The sequence below is a fragment of the Euwallacea fornicatus genome, chromosome 34, assembly GCF_040115645.1.
Source record: "Euwallacea fornicatus isolate EFF26 chromosome 34, ASM4011564v1, whole genome shotgun sequence".
Taxonomy (NCBI): Eukaryota; Metazoa; Arthropoda; class Insecta; order Coleoptera; family Curculionidae; genus Euwallacea; species Euwallacea fornicatus.
Genome location: NC_089574.1, coordinates 1,850,001 through 1,865,903, shown reverse-complemented (window position 1 = coordinate 1,865,903; position 15,903 = coordinate 1,850,001). Strand labels below are relative to the sequence as shown.

Genomic DNA, 15,903 nt, shown 5'->3' with positions numbered 1-15,903 from the left:
ATGTGAACTTAACTTTTGCGGAATGAGTGGGGGGGGGAAGGGAAATTTTAAGCATTTTTTTGACAAGCTTTTATTTTTATTTAGATTTCAAAACTACTGAACAGATTTATTCTTCTGTAGATTTTATTTCCCGTTTATTATCGCTATTTCCTAATTTTTCCATTTTCAGAGTGCATGAGTGTATAGAAATCATGCTTATACTCTAGGACTTTCATTTCATTTTTGTTAAAAATGTTGAACCATGAGGAGGCATTGTATTCTGCCACTTATGTGGAAAATTATTTAGATTGTGTTGAGAACTTTCCCAATGAGCTGCAGCGTCTGATTTCAAGAATGAGGGAACTGGATGTCTACTATTTAGGTAGGTTCATATTTAAAGTTCTCAATGGAAAGGAGGCCAGGCACCACTTGACATTTCAGAAATATGCTTAATATAATATACCACACATCCCCTTTGAATTATTGGCAGTAATATTTATCAAGACCACTGCAGGTCTCTCAGTAGCCATAGAACTTTGTAGTCAATTTACTTTCAAGTTGGGTTTATAAATTCACATAAAGTAATATAAAGTTAACATAAAATATGATAAGATATTAATGCATTTAATGACCAGTATGTTTGAATTGCATTAACTCTTTCCATTGTTAATCTTTAACCCTAGCACTAACCATATGTTATGTTAATTTGTAAATTTGGCCTTAATTGTAACTAAAAATCAATAAGTGATACAATATTTCTGCAATTCACATAGTGACTCATGTGAGTTCTTTAACTGTAAAAGATTTCAACAATTTCAATTCTTTCCAGCTCGTGTTAGGGAAGTTCAGAACCAACAAAAAAATATCAAAGATTGTACAAATGCAGTTCAAAAGGTGCGTTTATTCAAGAAGATGCAACAAGCACTCATTGCAGCCCAAGAACTGGGAGATGAAAAGATGAACCTACTTCAAATTATACTTGATAAAATCGAAATCAAAACAAGGGGGTTAGATCAAGATTTTTGTAATTTGGGTGAGTCAAAACTGTCAATCAAAAGCTGTTTAGAAATACTTTTTCTGTAGGTCTGTTGATTGGCAAGTCTAAAAATTTCTATTTAAGTGGTTGTCATTCAAAATCAAATTATGGGATTTATTATTTTAACTTAGATTTTGGAAAGGACGAACCAGTTCAGTCCGACATAAAGGAACCACAAGTTCCAGTAACTGCTGCTGTGACTAGTAACACTTCGTCTACCACTAATAATACTGATCGACCCTTAAAGAGGGCTCGCAGGGGAGCACGCAGTGAAAAGGAATCAAACACACCCATGGAGACACACCAGATGGAACCCTCAACTCCTGAGCATTCTTTGAGAAGTCAAATGCCAGCCATCAGTGCAACAGGTGCAAGTGCTAGTCAAAAGAAAGGTAGTGCGGGTAAGTTCAAAGATACATTTGTCTTTTTAATATTAGCCTATGTATTAATTTGACAATATTTATGATAGGCAAGAAAAAGAAACGCAAAGCCCGCCAAATCCAAACACCCAAGGAAGATTCTCCCCTTCCTGATGAACAAGCCATTGATCCAGATGAACCGACATATTGCTTATGTGACCAAATATCTTTCGGTGAAATGATTATGTGCGACAATGACTTGTGTCCGATTGAGTGGTTTCATTTCTCTTGTGTCACGCTAACCACTAAACCCAAGGGTAAATGGTACTGTCCAAAGTGTAGAGGGGACCGGCCGAATGTTATGAAGCCTAAGGCACAGTTTTTGAGGGAGTTGGAAAAGTACAATAAGGAAAAGGAAGAGAAAACATAGTAGATGTAATATTTCCTTTGCCACCTTATTCATGGGATCGCAGATTTTAGCCGATTTGATGTGCGATTTTATGAATACCGCGAGTGTTTTGTTTCGGCGGACTTTTTGGCGTTATGCCAAAGGAGCCATGATCGGCCATAATTTTTCTTGTTTATTACTTTGTTTTGACTTTAGAGATTCCTTTTTAAATTAAATTGTTCTTTGGAATTTAGTTTTATTGAAATAATAAAGGTAGTTTTTGTATGGCTGTTGTTAAGAAAGACTTGCCGTTGCATTAATAAAGTATTTGGGAATCATAGTTTTGTTTCAATGGGAAAATGTACTTCGTTATTCTAATAAAATTGTAAAAGAATTGTTGATCTAGGCTGAACTCTTCGGTGTTACGTTTTCGTTATTATTTGTACAGTTTCCAAAACATTTTTTTTGAGAGAAGTAACATTTGAATTCTTTGAGTGAAAAACGTCAACGTGTTGATTTGTTATTATTAATAATGATAAATCATAAGTTAGGTTGCATTGCATCGCGATTTAATACATAGTTGCCACTTCTAATTTTATGGCTTGGTTAGTAAACAGTGAGAATCATAAGGAAGTTATATATAACTATAACCTTACTTTTCACTTGTAAAAGGTGCGTCGGAATCGACTGTCTAGTTGGATACAGAATTTTGTATTTTATTTTCAGAGAAATGTGCTAAAGTTTCATGAATTTGGATTCAAACTTAAGAAGGTGTTACTTCATACCTCGTCAGCTGCAAAATGAACAAAGTCATAAGTCGAACATTACTAAAACTGCTACCAAATGAGCTAAAAAGACCCCTAAATAGAAGCGCAAGATATGCCAGCACGTTTAAAGCTGCGGTGATCACTGAATACTCAAAACCCTTAGAAATTCAAGACCGAAAACCAGCTAAATTAAAGTCCGGCCAAGTCAGGGTGCAAATTAGTTATTGTAGTGTAAATTCAGTAGATAATCAGAAGTTTAAACAAAGCGGAGGAGATCTGCCTTTTATTCCTGGCTATGAGCTTTCAGGAGAAGTTTTAGAAGTTGGGAGTGATGTTAAGAGTGACCAGGTTACTGTAGGAGAAAAAGTGGTTGGACTCAGTTTAGAGAATTTTGGTGGATTGGCAGAACAGTGCGTGGTGAGCCAATTTGAGTAAAAAAAATTATTTTCTTTTAAATATGTGTAATCAAAGAATTGTAAGTTGGATTTATCAAGTCCACAAATGATAACATAAGAAGTTTGCTTTATAAAGCCAGCTTCTGTCTTCTTAACAGAAACCCAAACACATTACTAATGTTCAACATAATGCCACATTATGGGAAACTTTCTTTTCAGCTAATTTACTTTTAGTTTTTCATTATAGTTAGATGCTGAAGATGTGTTTAGAATACCAGCAGATGTCAGCACCAAGGATGCAGCAGTAATTGCTTATGGCCATACAGTAGCTCTGTATACCTTTTCTAAATTGTCAACTCTTAAGGAGAAAGATCAAGTTGTGATTTCAGCTGGCCCAGCAGGATTGGGCTTAGCAGCTGTGGATGTTGCAGCTAACATTTACAAAGCACTGGTAGGTTAAAGGAAAGGTACTAATAAAAATCATTTAAATGATTTGCTTCAAAGTAAAATTGCATTTAACATACCTCAAAATGGACCTGACAAAAGGTTTTTAAACGACACTAGTCCATTAAGGTAATGAATTTTAAAAAAGTACATATACATACAATTGGATTTATTTAATTTTGCCAATATTGTACTGTCATCTGGCTAATTCGTTGCAATGGGTCATATGATTTATAAAAACTTTTGACAAAATATAAAACGATTGCGGAGGTGTAACAAAAGCTATTTAATGATGTTGGTCAAAATTTCAGTAATGTAATTGGGTGGTAAACTGATTCTCTAGAGGTGAGTTCATGTAAAAATGTTTTTTGATAAATATTAATGAATTTGAAATGGTGTAGTTGAAATATTTTTGCATAATAAATGGTAAAAGTTTTTTTTAGACTTAGAGGTTTTTGTAGGTAATTGGCGTAGTTGACACTGAAGAACGAGGTGAATTAGTGAGAGAAAGAGGCGCGTTCACAACCGTTCATTTTTCTCCCAAATTATTGAAAGAAATCTTAAAGAAGACTGACAATAAAGGTGTCAAGTTTGTGTATGATGCTGCAGGTGAACCTATGATGAATATTATTGGTGGATGGTAAGTATTTTATATAGCGCCAATTCTTCAAAACATTAACAACTTTACTATGAAAATAAAGGAAGTTCTCACGGAAACGAAGAAACAATTCAATTATGTACCCTTAATTCATTGTTTTCAACTATATTAACTTCTTAACAAAATTACTAAGACTACTAGGATTTTGATTTTATGTGATTTTGCAATTTTTTATAGTGCTTCCATTGGAGGAAAAACCTTCTACGCGTCTCCGTTCTTCCACAAAACAATACCAGCACCTATACCACATACTTTCTCTACTATTGTCAGCCTGAAATCTTTGAGATCACAAAACAAACATTTATATAAAACATTAGTTAATGATACTTTAGAATTGGCAAATGAGAATTTAATTGGCGCTCATATTAGTGCTGAATTTAGTTTGAATAAAATCAATGATGCTTTACAGTTTATTGAAGATAGGAAATGTACTGGTAAAATATTAATCAAAGTTGAGGAATGAGTGTAATGAATGATTTGTATTGGAATAACTATTATATATGTTGTTTAAATGGCTGTTTTTTTTTCTTTACCTTTTACCCTTACTTTACCCAAAAATTGCTGCAGTATTAAAGTGTTTAATACTTAAAGCATATATTGATCCAGTTATTTTGCCAAGGATGTACACATATGGGTAAGTATTCCCAAATGGACACTTTCCTTTACGTTTTTTGAAATAACAACAATCTATAGTTGGTATCCTAGCTTCATTTTTGAATTAAGCTTTGCTAGGATAGGTAAATTTTGAGAGAATTTATTTTTCGGACAATTTTTGACCACTACCAAGCGGAAATCTTTGCTTTACCTTAATTTTTTGGCTTAAAGCAAATCAGTGAATAGATTTAGACAAAATTCCAAGCATGCATTGTCTTCTGCACTGTTTCTATAACACAACATCAAAACAAGTCCCACAGTTTGTAATTATTAAGGCATGTGGGTTATCTTTTCTTTCAATTATGGGAATCAAAGATGAAAAAGCACCTTCCACTTCACGAATGCTCAAAGCGCTCCGTTTTACTAGAGTATTTCTATTAAGTGGACTAAAAACTCAAATTTAAATAGTTTATTTAAAATTATCACACATTTAAAGTAGCCTAAATTTAAAGTTTTCCAGCATAGTATAAAATATACAGGTACATGCATTGGAGTAATAATAGTTTTACATTTTAGGTCGTAGTGATTTAAATAGATTATTTTCAGGATTGAGTTTTTAAAACGCATACTAGGACAGACCCATTAAAGATCAAGATATAGTAGAAGGTTATATCGGTGTATTATTCTTAAAAAATATTTGCAGATTCGTATTTGCGGTATCCTTAACAACATTCAAAATCGTGTCATCTCAAACAGAGTGGTTCCTTACTATATAACAAGTAAAATCAACAATACATTAAGGCTTAACTGGGCCTCCAACGGTATGCTCTTACTTCAGGTGCTATCTGGCATTTTCTCACTAAATTGAATTGTGACAAAAACCGACGTCGTTAACTTCTGTCGCTTTTATCTGTAGACACTGCGTTGCACGAATCCAGAAAAATGCCTTTTCCATTATTGGCTATATCCACATATTCTTTTTTTCCTTTGGAGCATAATCTGTTTGAATATTTGGCGTCACGTTTTCTAATAAGAATAAAAAAATTTAATATGAATATTGTAATGATATGTGTAGTATAATGCGTACCCTCTGCCCGGCAATTCAAGTTGATCCACGTTTACACTTTTCACGTAAAGATGGTCGTTACACCAAAACAGGCAGAGAGTCTTTGGTTCTAACACGTTCATGTCGTAAATCCAGTTCAATTCGACTTTCCTAATGCCCCCAGCTATAAAAAACAAATGTCTTGTTTTACAATTTTTATTATATTCATAAAATGAGTCGGTAGATAATAATTACTATACCTCTCTAAAAGTAATATTCGCCTTTCACTATGTGTCTCCTAAAAGTTACTACGTTCTAAAAAGATACTTTCTTTTAATTGAAACATTTTTTAATCGAAATCTAAAGGTGTGGTGTGCTACCTATTTTTAATAACGTGGCGGATGCACTAATTTCGGAAAAATTAATTACCTACCTAAATCAACAGGATGGGCCACTACTGTGGTGTAACTGGTACCATGCGCCAGCTTAGTTTCTGCAGGGGTAAGATCGACCCTTATGACTCCACTCGGACTATACAACGAAGCCTTAAGCCTGCCTTGAACCCAGTTCTCTGCGTATGCAGGTTTGGCTAAATCGACACTAACTCGATAGACTTGTTCTGAAAAGAAAGGCATTCTTCAACCCTCCTTCGTATAATTTTTCTTTAAATTCAGTAAGTTAATGCGGACGTAAAAAAATCCGTTAAAATGCCTCTTTAAGTGGATGCACACTATGAGTTAATCATGTACCTTAGTCACCATTATAAACCAAGTCTTTAATGTGTTCTTAAAACTGCAGAGAAATATATATGGAACTCTCACTAGTTAGCACTTAATGTTTAAAACTTACGACAGAATGGGTAGTCTCTTCCGGTTGCGAGGAAGTATTTATTTCCTACAGCTTCTTGTAGTTTAGCTTGAGGCTGAACTTCGTTTTCTAAAAATCCTAAACTGGTGTCTGCCTTGTATCCCATCACTGCACAAGTCGTGCCGCCTTTGCATCCGAAGCATTTTCCGCCCATAAATTGTTTGAAACTGGAGCATTGTCTACCTAAAGGAAAAAAAGAAAATAGTCTCGAAAATCTTTTAGTAATTTTTTTAGGATATCAAGTTATTCACTCCTATGGTGGAACACAAAATTGTCACCCGCACAAGCCTCTTGCAAGTAAGCTCGTCAAGGTTTTCAAAGAAAGATGTTGTCATAGGGGCGAATGTAAGTTTCTGGATCTGTTCCAGGTTCATTTATTTTTTTGCAAATTTGAAGCTTTCTGAATAGTTTCACCACTTACCTATATAGGGACATTGCGTATTGATGCTATCAATAAAGAGCTTAATTGCTCTGACGTGATTGCAGGCCACCAGAACTCGAGACGCCTCCTCCAAACCATCTCTAATAATACAATAATATGAAAAACTTTCAATTACATTGTGATTTAATGCAAAGGGTGGGTAAATAAGAAAGCGCGGTGTTGTAGAAGTCGTCATCAGACTTCTTTATGTATATTTCAACCCGAATCTGGATTGAAAAAAAAGACTACAGCAACCATTGTTGGTATTGGTTGTATCTATTTACTGACTTACGAAATGAAGGTACATACTTTCTTTATGTAACTAGTTGCGGAATGAAACCAACTTAGTCCCCGGTTTGGACTGCAAAGACTGCCATCTCATTCGCCACAATTAGAAAAAAATGCATCTCTATCTAACTACCTCTGCTAACTTTTTATTTTCAAATAAAAAAATACTCATTGTTGTATATCAAATGAAATGTAATTCAATAATGGATACTACGGTATATTCGGAATTAAAACTGGGGCTATAGTTCCTTAAAAAAAAAGAACAAAATACATGTCTCATAATGGTTACAAGCTCTACTCTTTGCTTCCTAGATGGACAATCCATCTGTATGTCTTTTTGAAACAGAGTGGAAAAATGACAATAAGACATAGATAGAAGTTCCAAATCGTCTTCAGTGTAAGCCAAAAACTGAAATTTTAATATTTTTGGGATATGGAGATCGCAGAAGAATTTACAAAGAGGTGTGTCTCATATTTAGAGAAAAGTATCCATCGATGCCCGATTGGTGACGTATTGATAGAATTTAGCTTGTCGGATTAATAAAAAAATTAACAAACTGGAAGCGTAAAAGCTGCTTCAAGATATGGAACACCTGGAACAGCAACTGGTGACGATAAAACACTAGACATTCTTTTATCTATCGATGAAAATCCCACACACTCCATCAGCAAATTTACCGAGGAAATGGATGTACCTCCAAAGTTGATAAGCGATATTTTAACACGGAAAAAACTTCATACATACAAAACTTCCCTTGTCCAAGTGTTAATGCCTGAAGATTTTGATCGCAGAATCGAATTTTGTGAATTGGTGCAAAAATACCATTCAGGAAAATAATTTTTTTTCAATAGTTTTATTTTCGGATACACAACGTTTTGTTTAAATGGATCTTCGATTCATCGATTTAACAATTGTCGCTATTGATTTATAAAAAATCTTCATTGGATGCAGACTCTGCACACGCGGCATCTGCAAAAAATCATTGTAGGGGCGGGTATAATCATTCAATCAATTCATACGTCCATTTTTCGTAGAGAGAAACTTAAATGATGCATCATACTTGCACGTATTGCAAAACGAAATGGTTGTATCAATCGCCACAATTTTTCTTGCAGAAAATGGGGAACAAGTAGCCAATAAATGACGTTTGGTTCCAACAGGATGGTGCACCACCACATTGTGCTATAACTAATGTCGTGGTGAGATTCTTCCTAGGAGATGGATGGATAAAAGAGGCGCAACGAAATGGCCGCCGTAATCTCCAGATCTTACGCCCCTCGATTTTTTTCTGTGTGCTCACTTAAAAGATTCGGTTCACAACACAATTTAGATTATTTACGTCTCAAAATTTAAACAGAATTAAAATTAATAACAGAAGCAACACTAAATGAATGCATACAAAAGTTTGAGGAACGACTGAGTGTTTATCAAATTGTTACTGGAGCACGGTTTGAGTATTTACTGTAGGAATTTCAACTCGATTTTGTATCTAATAATTTTATTTTTTAACGGAACTGGTGATCCAATGTAAGTTCTGAGCATACCGTGGTACCCTTGTTGAATTACTCTTCATTTGATATATGTACTATAACGTGGACCTTTCCATTTAAAAACAAAAAGTTCGTAGGGGTAGCTGGATAGGGGTGAAAAATTTGGACATTGAAAACGACGCATTAAAATGCCTTCTTTTAAATAAAATGATTCGTGTTAAGCGTTTTTTTTTTTAATTTTTGGTTTGTGAAAATTATAAATAAACGTGTTGCGGTACTTTCTACAAGCGCTATACGGTACTCTCCGCTACCCCGGTTTATGGAAAAATGCTATTTACGTATGATCTGGAAGCATGGAATGTGTCTAAATAGTCTGTCTATCCACTACTACGACTACTACCAAATATATAACCGAACGACCGACTAACAACAACCATATGAATTTGCCGAAATCGGGTAGAGTTGAAACCTGAAGTATCAGGAGAATAGCAAAGCACCAGTGGTGTTAAGGAATCACAAACGCGATAGCATACGATGTTGTTAGATTAGAGTTTGGCTGAAAAAAAAATAAATTAGGAGAACAGAAAAAGGTTATATATGTAAGAAAATCATATCATACAATTGGGACTAGAAGGCGAATAATAATAATAATAAATACTCGAGTGATGCGAAGGACGCTGCTAAGAAGAGTGTAAAAATGCACAATTATTATTACATCACTAGAGAGATTCGTAACTTATTACGGAAATACCGGAACAGCACTGACCTGCGACATTGCAATGAGATTTAGGATTGTAATGTAACCTGTAACTAAAATTACCAGGAGATTAAGAAGGCGCCAGGATAATGCAGACATCCTCCTATCGAGTCTGTTTCCACGCTTCATTACATCACAAGTGCATTCATTCATTTATTCATTCATTATACTCAATGGTTGGCAGTAAAACTCTTCTCGTAAAATATTGAGGCGAGTTCAGTAGTTATTCAATGGTGTAAAATGGCAAGATAGATTTCTTCGTGAATTAATTTTTATTGGGGGATTTATTATGTTTATTCTCCTCTATGGCTTTGATCAATGGTAGTAAGCAGTAGTGTGGGAATATATTTATTTATTTAAGAGTGTCAACAAGTAGAGAGAAGCAGCTCGGGTTTATATGTAACCTCAATTATCAGGAAAGTAGAAAGTTCTATCAGAATCATACGAACTTTAAATTAACCCGAATGCCGCATGCATTTTGTGTGTGTGTGTGTGTGTGTTACTCGTGTTTTGTGATACGAGAAAATTCCACTTGATCGACTTTGAAACGCTTTTGTAAGAAAAACACGTTTTCCCTTATCAGGTACACATAAATCGCTTCGGGCTCTATTTTAACTGGACGGATTCGCGTTCAGGTTTACTCCATAGCAATTTCTCCTTACATCCAAAAAACGATAAAAACACGTGGAAACATTAGAAGGTAACGAAGTTACCAACGAGGGGCGTAAAAATTTATTCATTTCCTCAGCGGATCATGCTTCACTCAAATTCGTCACAAAAACGTACGGAGTTGTGAGCGAATGGCGCGGGCTATGTGGTGTTTCCTCATAGATCATGAAAAACAAATTGGGTCAATCACAAACTCATTTTAAGATAAAAACTTCATATCGAGACGTGCCCCCAGTTGTTTCCGTTTTCGTTTACAGGGTGTTGAACTAGCTTTTTTCCGGTTTTCGCGAATTTCTCCGTTACTTATAAAGCCAATTAACTCAGGATTGCAGCAATTTTTGCATCGTCGACGAGCTGAAACAGCAACGATCCAAAATACCCTACAGGGAGTTAGTTTTTTCGTGTTCCTTCTCAGTATTTTACATCAGAAGTTTTTTTACAATATACAGGGTGTCCCACAAGTGTTTCATTATATTTCAGTGGGTAATAGTACATTGAAAAATAGTATGACTCCCTATATAAACCATATTCCAATAATGCTTCATTAAGAAGATACAGGGTGTTAAACTTGAAACACACCTGGAATATTTCAACGTATCAGAGTATCAATGAACAGGCGAGCTCAATTATGTATTGAACAAAATGGCCACCGATTTGAACAATTTCTATAATGTTATAGCAAATAAATAATATTTAAAACAAACTTAATGTTATTAAAACCATTTAGAGAATATCGTGCATATAGACGGTATTCAATTTTTTACTGGCAAACGGTAGGTCGGACGAAAAAGAGTCAAGTGAGCATTTTTCTTCTAAATGAAATTAAACTTCTAAAAATAATTTTTATTTTGATAAAAAGCAGTGGCGCACCATGTTTTTCTTTAAAAATGTGCCGAGAGGTGTCCGTACGCACGTCACTGGTGAAACGAAAAATAGCCCTTTTGCATAAATAAATGCGTCTACATTAACTCTCAAAACATGCCAAATTTCACTTGCATATCTCAAACGGTTTTGAATATATCAATAAAAGTTAGATTTTTTAAATAAAGTTTAACACCCTGTATCTTCTTAATGAAGCATTATTGGAATATGGTTTATATAGGGAGTCATGTTATTTTTCAATGTACTATTACCCACTGAAATATAATGAAACACTTGTGGGACACCCCGTATAAAGCAACTGAGCATTTTTTGGTGGAATTAAGCCTCATTAAAAACACAGTTATTGAAAATATTAGTAATCAAAATAATTTCCATAACTCTCCATGATCTCTTGCCATTTACTGGGTAGATGATGGATGCCCTCGCGATGGAAGCTCAGTGGTTTCGACGAAAAATAGTTATCGAGCCATTTTCGTATATCTTCAACGTTAAAGAATCGTTGGTCAGCTAAATGAGACTGCACGGATCTGAACGAGTGGAAGTCGGAAGGAGCCAAGTCTGGAGAATACGCCGCATGCTGGAGCATCTCCCAGCCTAACGAGAAGATGAGTTCCTGGGTCGGTTTAGCTGTATGCGGACGAGCATTATCACTTTCCGACTCCCTTGGCCCGTAAATGGTCTTTTTTCCTCCAGAGCATCGCTTAATTTCATCATTTGGGCCTGATAACGGTCAGCTGTAACGGGTTTCAGAAGCTCATAGTAAATGACTCCTTTACAATCCCACCAGACACACACGGTAAGATTTTCTTGGCGTGAACGTTTGGTTTTGCAACCGATGTGGATGGCTGGTCTGGGTCAACCCACGGTTTTCTGCGCTTAGGATTGTCACACAAAATCCACTTTTCATCTCCCGTAATAATATTATGCAGAAAATTCTTTCTTTTATACCGAGAAAGCAAGTTCGTGCAGATGTCAACTCTTCGATTTTTATTGTCTTCGGTTGGCTCACGAGGAACCCATTTTCCTGCTTTTTTTTGAATTTTTCCCATTCCATGCGACCGAACTGAAACTGCTCGTTGAGTTACTCCTAACTGCTCTGCAAGCTGTTTTTCAGTTTGGCATGGATTTTCCAACCTCCCCAAGCCGAATTAACCATTTCTGTTGTTTCAGCAGCATTTTTTTTTCAGTTTAAAACAGAACAACATTGATATTCTCAAATATTGCTTGGAAATGTCCATGTCTCTATTTACGTTTTGTGCACTGAACTACAGCTCCTGAGCAACTGAAACTTTTATCATATAAAAAGTCATAAATGAACAACACCTGCTTACAATTGCAGGCGAATTGAACGTGTCTAAGCATGTTTTTTCATTGCATATAACTTCATTGCTCAGTTTCTTTTTGCACACCTGTTATTTAGATTCGATTCATTAACTGCACTTAATCCCTTATGCCTTTTATTAACTTTCCTGCCTCTTCAGTTTAAGAGATATTTGCAAAAAGCAAAACTGCTAATTTGTATTATAATCAAAGTGATTCCTGAAAATGTCCTTTTACCAAAATATAACATGTTACCCGTGCTCCCGAGGATTACCTGTGGGAAATTCCAGATGTATTTCGTTTGACGAGCATTAGAATTCTATTCTTTAACTCTTCTTGAGTGCCCACTGGTATAGAAGTATTTCAATCGGGACGAACGTAGTTAGGTATTTTTGCAAATATCACTCAGACTGTAGTTTCTAACTCAAAAAAGCTGAAGAGGCCCCTGAAGAAGGGGCTAAATGAAGTTGACGAATAAAAGCTAATAACGTGATAAAAAATGTAAAATATTGAGACCCGCCCTGGAAGAAGTAACACCATGTAGAGTATTTGAAACAATTGCCATTTCAGTTTGTTCGCAATGCTGAAATTATTGTTGCTACGAATTTTGTATTAATTATCTTCACGAACAACTGAGGAATTTATGAAAATCCGAAAAAAATGAAACATCTGCACCCTGTAAGTCGAAATGGAAGCAATTTGGCAAGTGCCCTTATCTTGAAATAAGCTTATGATTCACCCGTTTCATTTTTGACCATCGATTAAGAAACACGCTGTAAAAGGTGAGACCTCAGGCGTTGATTGATTAGCGCTATGGCGATAGCGCAATATATCCCGATTAACTCACTCTAGCTTCGTCGGTCTTGCGGAAAAATACTGATTAAAAAAAATCAAATGGCATTAGGGTAATGGATAAGCTTTGAGTCGTGACAAATACATTAGAGCTACTTATTTTTGTAGAAGTCCTAACGTCCTGTTGAAATGTACTTTAAGCGCGTCTGTGCGTTGCATCGGTACTGCGAAAAATGAGATGAAGACAAAGTTTCCTCATCGTCCAGTCCTGCATGCCGAAGTACTCATAAACTTGTTTGAAAACACGTGAGACCGTGTGTCAGGTCTGGAAATCCCGATCTATCGTCATTCAAACGCGACTCACGTCGAAAAGGTTTCATGGAAACTACGTATACGTCCCCAGTGCAAATCGATGCCACTTGGAGACCCCCTTTCACATACCGAAATTTTAATTAAATGTCTCGGACACTGTCACAGCTATAGGAAAAAATAAAAAGTACGTTTAAAACTTCCACGTCCCGCAAATCAAAAGATGGAAAGAGATTTTCCTTCCAACACTACGTACGCCCCAAGAAGCCTGGCGAAAGCTTTATGTAACACTTTTTTCCAAATCTAAAAAACAATCGAAACATGCGCGTGTAAAAGTTTTAATACATGGAAAAACCTTCAGTCCGGGCCTGGCCGCGAAGTGCGTTCGCAATTGTCGCCATTGGTTTCGTTTGTAAGCGTTGTCGCTCGCCCAAGTCACGATTCCGTACATGTTGCTAGAAGAGGTTTTTTTCCTCGAGTTATTTCTGCGGCGTTTCCTTTCTGTTCGTGCAACTTTGCCACCGTGTTAATTTCAACGGTAAACACCGAACTTTTTATATAACCTCATGGCAAAAAAATCACACGGATTTAGGCCTGGCGATCTGAAGGGCCATTTCATTGCCCAATTCCATCCATTAGGAAATTGGCCGTTTAAAAATTCTCACATCAAGACGCTATTGAAATGTTGAAAAGATGTTGTATAAAGATCTTGTTTAGCTCTTCGAGGTCTATGTCGTGTCAAGAAGAAGCCCCCTTTTTAAGATTCACCCTGTATGTCTTTGCAGCACACCGACAATTACAAGTGTTTGATTTATTTAACTGTAACGTAAATACGTATTGATTTTTCATATCTACCTTATAAGTGTTAAAGGCACTAAAGGGGTTTGCGTAATATCGCACCCAGGCTGCTCCTTGCCATCGTTCGGATAAAAGTCTAAATGGCCGCAAGGTTGGGACATTCCATACCCTGCAAAAAACGGAGTATGCATACCTAATAAGATAGGTATAAATTAATACTGAGTGCAATACAGGAATGGCGTGCGTTTATGATTCCATTAAAAATACCATGATTGTCTCTACAGGATTTCCCAGTGGCGAATGGAAATTCTTGATGAATTGTGCAAAAATGACCTCTCAATCTAGCGCACGCTCAACTTCAAGTTGTGCTCTTTGATACAATATTGATTTCGAAAACATTTTTGCATTTAATGGATGAATCGCTTGTGGTCGTTATCTGTGATACTCACACAATATTGTTATAGAACATGCGTATCAAAAACGATTAATACCTAAGAAAATAATGCCCTTGCCATCAGTATGGATCACGTCCACCAATTCAGCATCTGAAGGGTCTAGTCGTATATTGGCTGGCATGCCCTGCAATACAATGTCGTGTAAGGTAAAACCACGATCTCGTTCGGAGTGATTGAAATTGAATATACAATAAAACGGACTTTGCAAGTAGTGATTGAAACGAGATCTTTCACATGGCAACTCATACCTCGGCGTTTGAACGAAAATTTGAAAGTCTGTTTCTACTCGAAGCAGTTGAACTTTCAAAAAGTTGATTTTATCATTGTTAGATTTAGATTAGTACGGGTTCCGGTCCTGTGGTGCGCAAAGTACCGAGTGTTCGGAAATGTTCTGGGGGGTGATTCTAAAGATTGAAATAGCAAAATAATTCCTATAATCACATACCCCAAAAATTACCTCTCAAAGACGGCTAGACTCCTTGAAGGGGAAACTTTGAAAGTTTTTTTTTTTTTTTTGCAATATTTTCGATACGATTTTCCCTAAAATTCTGAAATTCGGTATACTTGAATGTAAGCTGGAAGGATTTTTTTTGTGTTAATAATTGCAGATTTTAGCCGGGAGTGTCACTCACGGGGGGTCTGCTGCGCAAATATTGCTCAAGCATTTTTGCTTTTCAAATTTTTTCATTTCCGAAATCAAATTACTGAATCATAAATAGCTGAGCTACACCGTTTTCCAGTGAAATAACCATTTGTAGACCGGCACAGGATTACATGGACGTCGAAATGCTCCTTATTAAATGTAGTAGGCATCCTTGTAATAGAAATATTTTTTTATTAGCCAGCGATGACAAGACTAATATTAATGAAGATTTATCACTTGTTCACAACAAACGTTGAAAGTGACCTCCGTTCATCTCAGTGGGTCCTCTAATTCTTCCCTTCGCAGATACCGATGCCCATGTAATCGTGCTTTAGTTTATAAAGGGCCATTTTTTTTTTTTTTTTTTTTTTTTTTAATCGGTCTATCCTAACGAGACGAAATAAAAAAATCTTTTTTACTTAAAAATATTTGCAATTTAGTCGTTTGATTTCAAAAATTAAGAAGTGGCACGAGCAAAGAAGCTAGGGCAACATTGACGCAGGTAACCTTCTCTATGCGGCGCCCTTGACTAAAATCGGCAATTAT

General features: G+C 35.9%; 3 protein-coding genes across 5 annotated transcripts in view; 2 read left to right on the top strand and 1 right to left on the bottom strand.

The window, feature by feature from the left end:
• The first annotated feature begins 10 nt into the window (after positions 1 to 10).
• Positions 11 to 2,100, top strand: LOC136348716 (inhibitor of growth protein 1). Its single transcript, XM_066299812.1, has 4 exons — positions 11 to 361; positions 809 to 1,012; positions 1,147 to 1,416; positions 1,485 to 2,100. The coding sequence occupies exons 1-4, from the start codon at positions 232 to 234 to the stop codon at positions 1,802 to 1,804; spliced, it is 924 nt and encodes a 307-aa protein (XP_066155909.1). The 5' UTR covers positions 11 to 231; the 3' UTR covers positions 1,805 to 2,100.
• Positions 2,101 to 2,428: 328 nt separating this feature from the next.
• On the top strand, positions 2,429 to 4,542 carry LOC136348633 (quinone oxidoreductase-like protein 2). The gene is made up of 4 exons (XM_066299615.1): positions 2,429 to 2,946; positions 3,172 to 3,375; positions 3,830 to 4,008; positions 4,204 to 4,542. Exons 1-4 carry the CDS (start codon positions 2,563 to 2,565, stop codon positions 4,487 to 4,489), a joined length of 1,053 nt encoding a protein of 350 aa, XP_066155712.1. The 5' UTR covers positions 2,429 to 2,562; the 3' UTR covers positions 4,490 to 4,542.
• A 535-nt stretch (positions 4,543 to 5,077) lies between these two features.
• The window catches only part of LOC136348661 (pancreatic triacylglycerol lipase-like), a 44,820-nt gene continuing 33,994 nt past the window's right edge, over positions 5,078 to 15,903 (bottom strand). For 2 of the 3 annotated variants that reach the window (XM_066299670.1, XM_066299669.1), the window contains exons 7-13: positions 14,751 to 14,838; positions 14,317 to 14,452; positions 6,954 to 7,054; positions 6,515 to 6,715; positions 6,099 to 6,284; positions 5,708 to 5,849; positions 5,078 to 5,646 (exon numbers count right to left, since the gene is read on the bottom strand). In XM_066299670.1, the coding sequence (XP_066155767.1) occupies positions 5,511 to 5,646; positions 5,708 to 5,849; positions 6,099 to 6,284; positions 6,515 to 6,715; positions 6,954 to 7,054; positions 14,317 to 14,452; positions 14,751 to 14,838 (990 nt within the window). In that variant the 3' untranslated portion in view covers positions 5,078 to 5,510. The remainder of the gene's footprint in view (positions 5,647 to 5,707; positions 5,850 to 6,098; positions 6,285 to 6,514; positions 6,716 to 6,953; positions 7,055 to 14,316; positions 14,453 to 14,750; positions 14,839 to 15,903) is intronic. The other variant, XM_066299671.1, reaches the window with a different exon arrangement.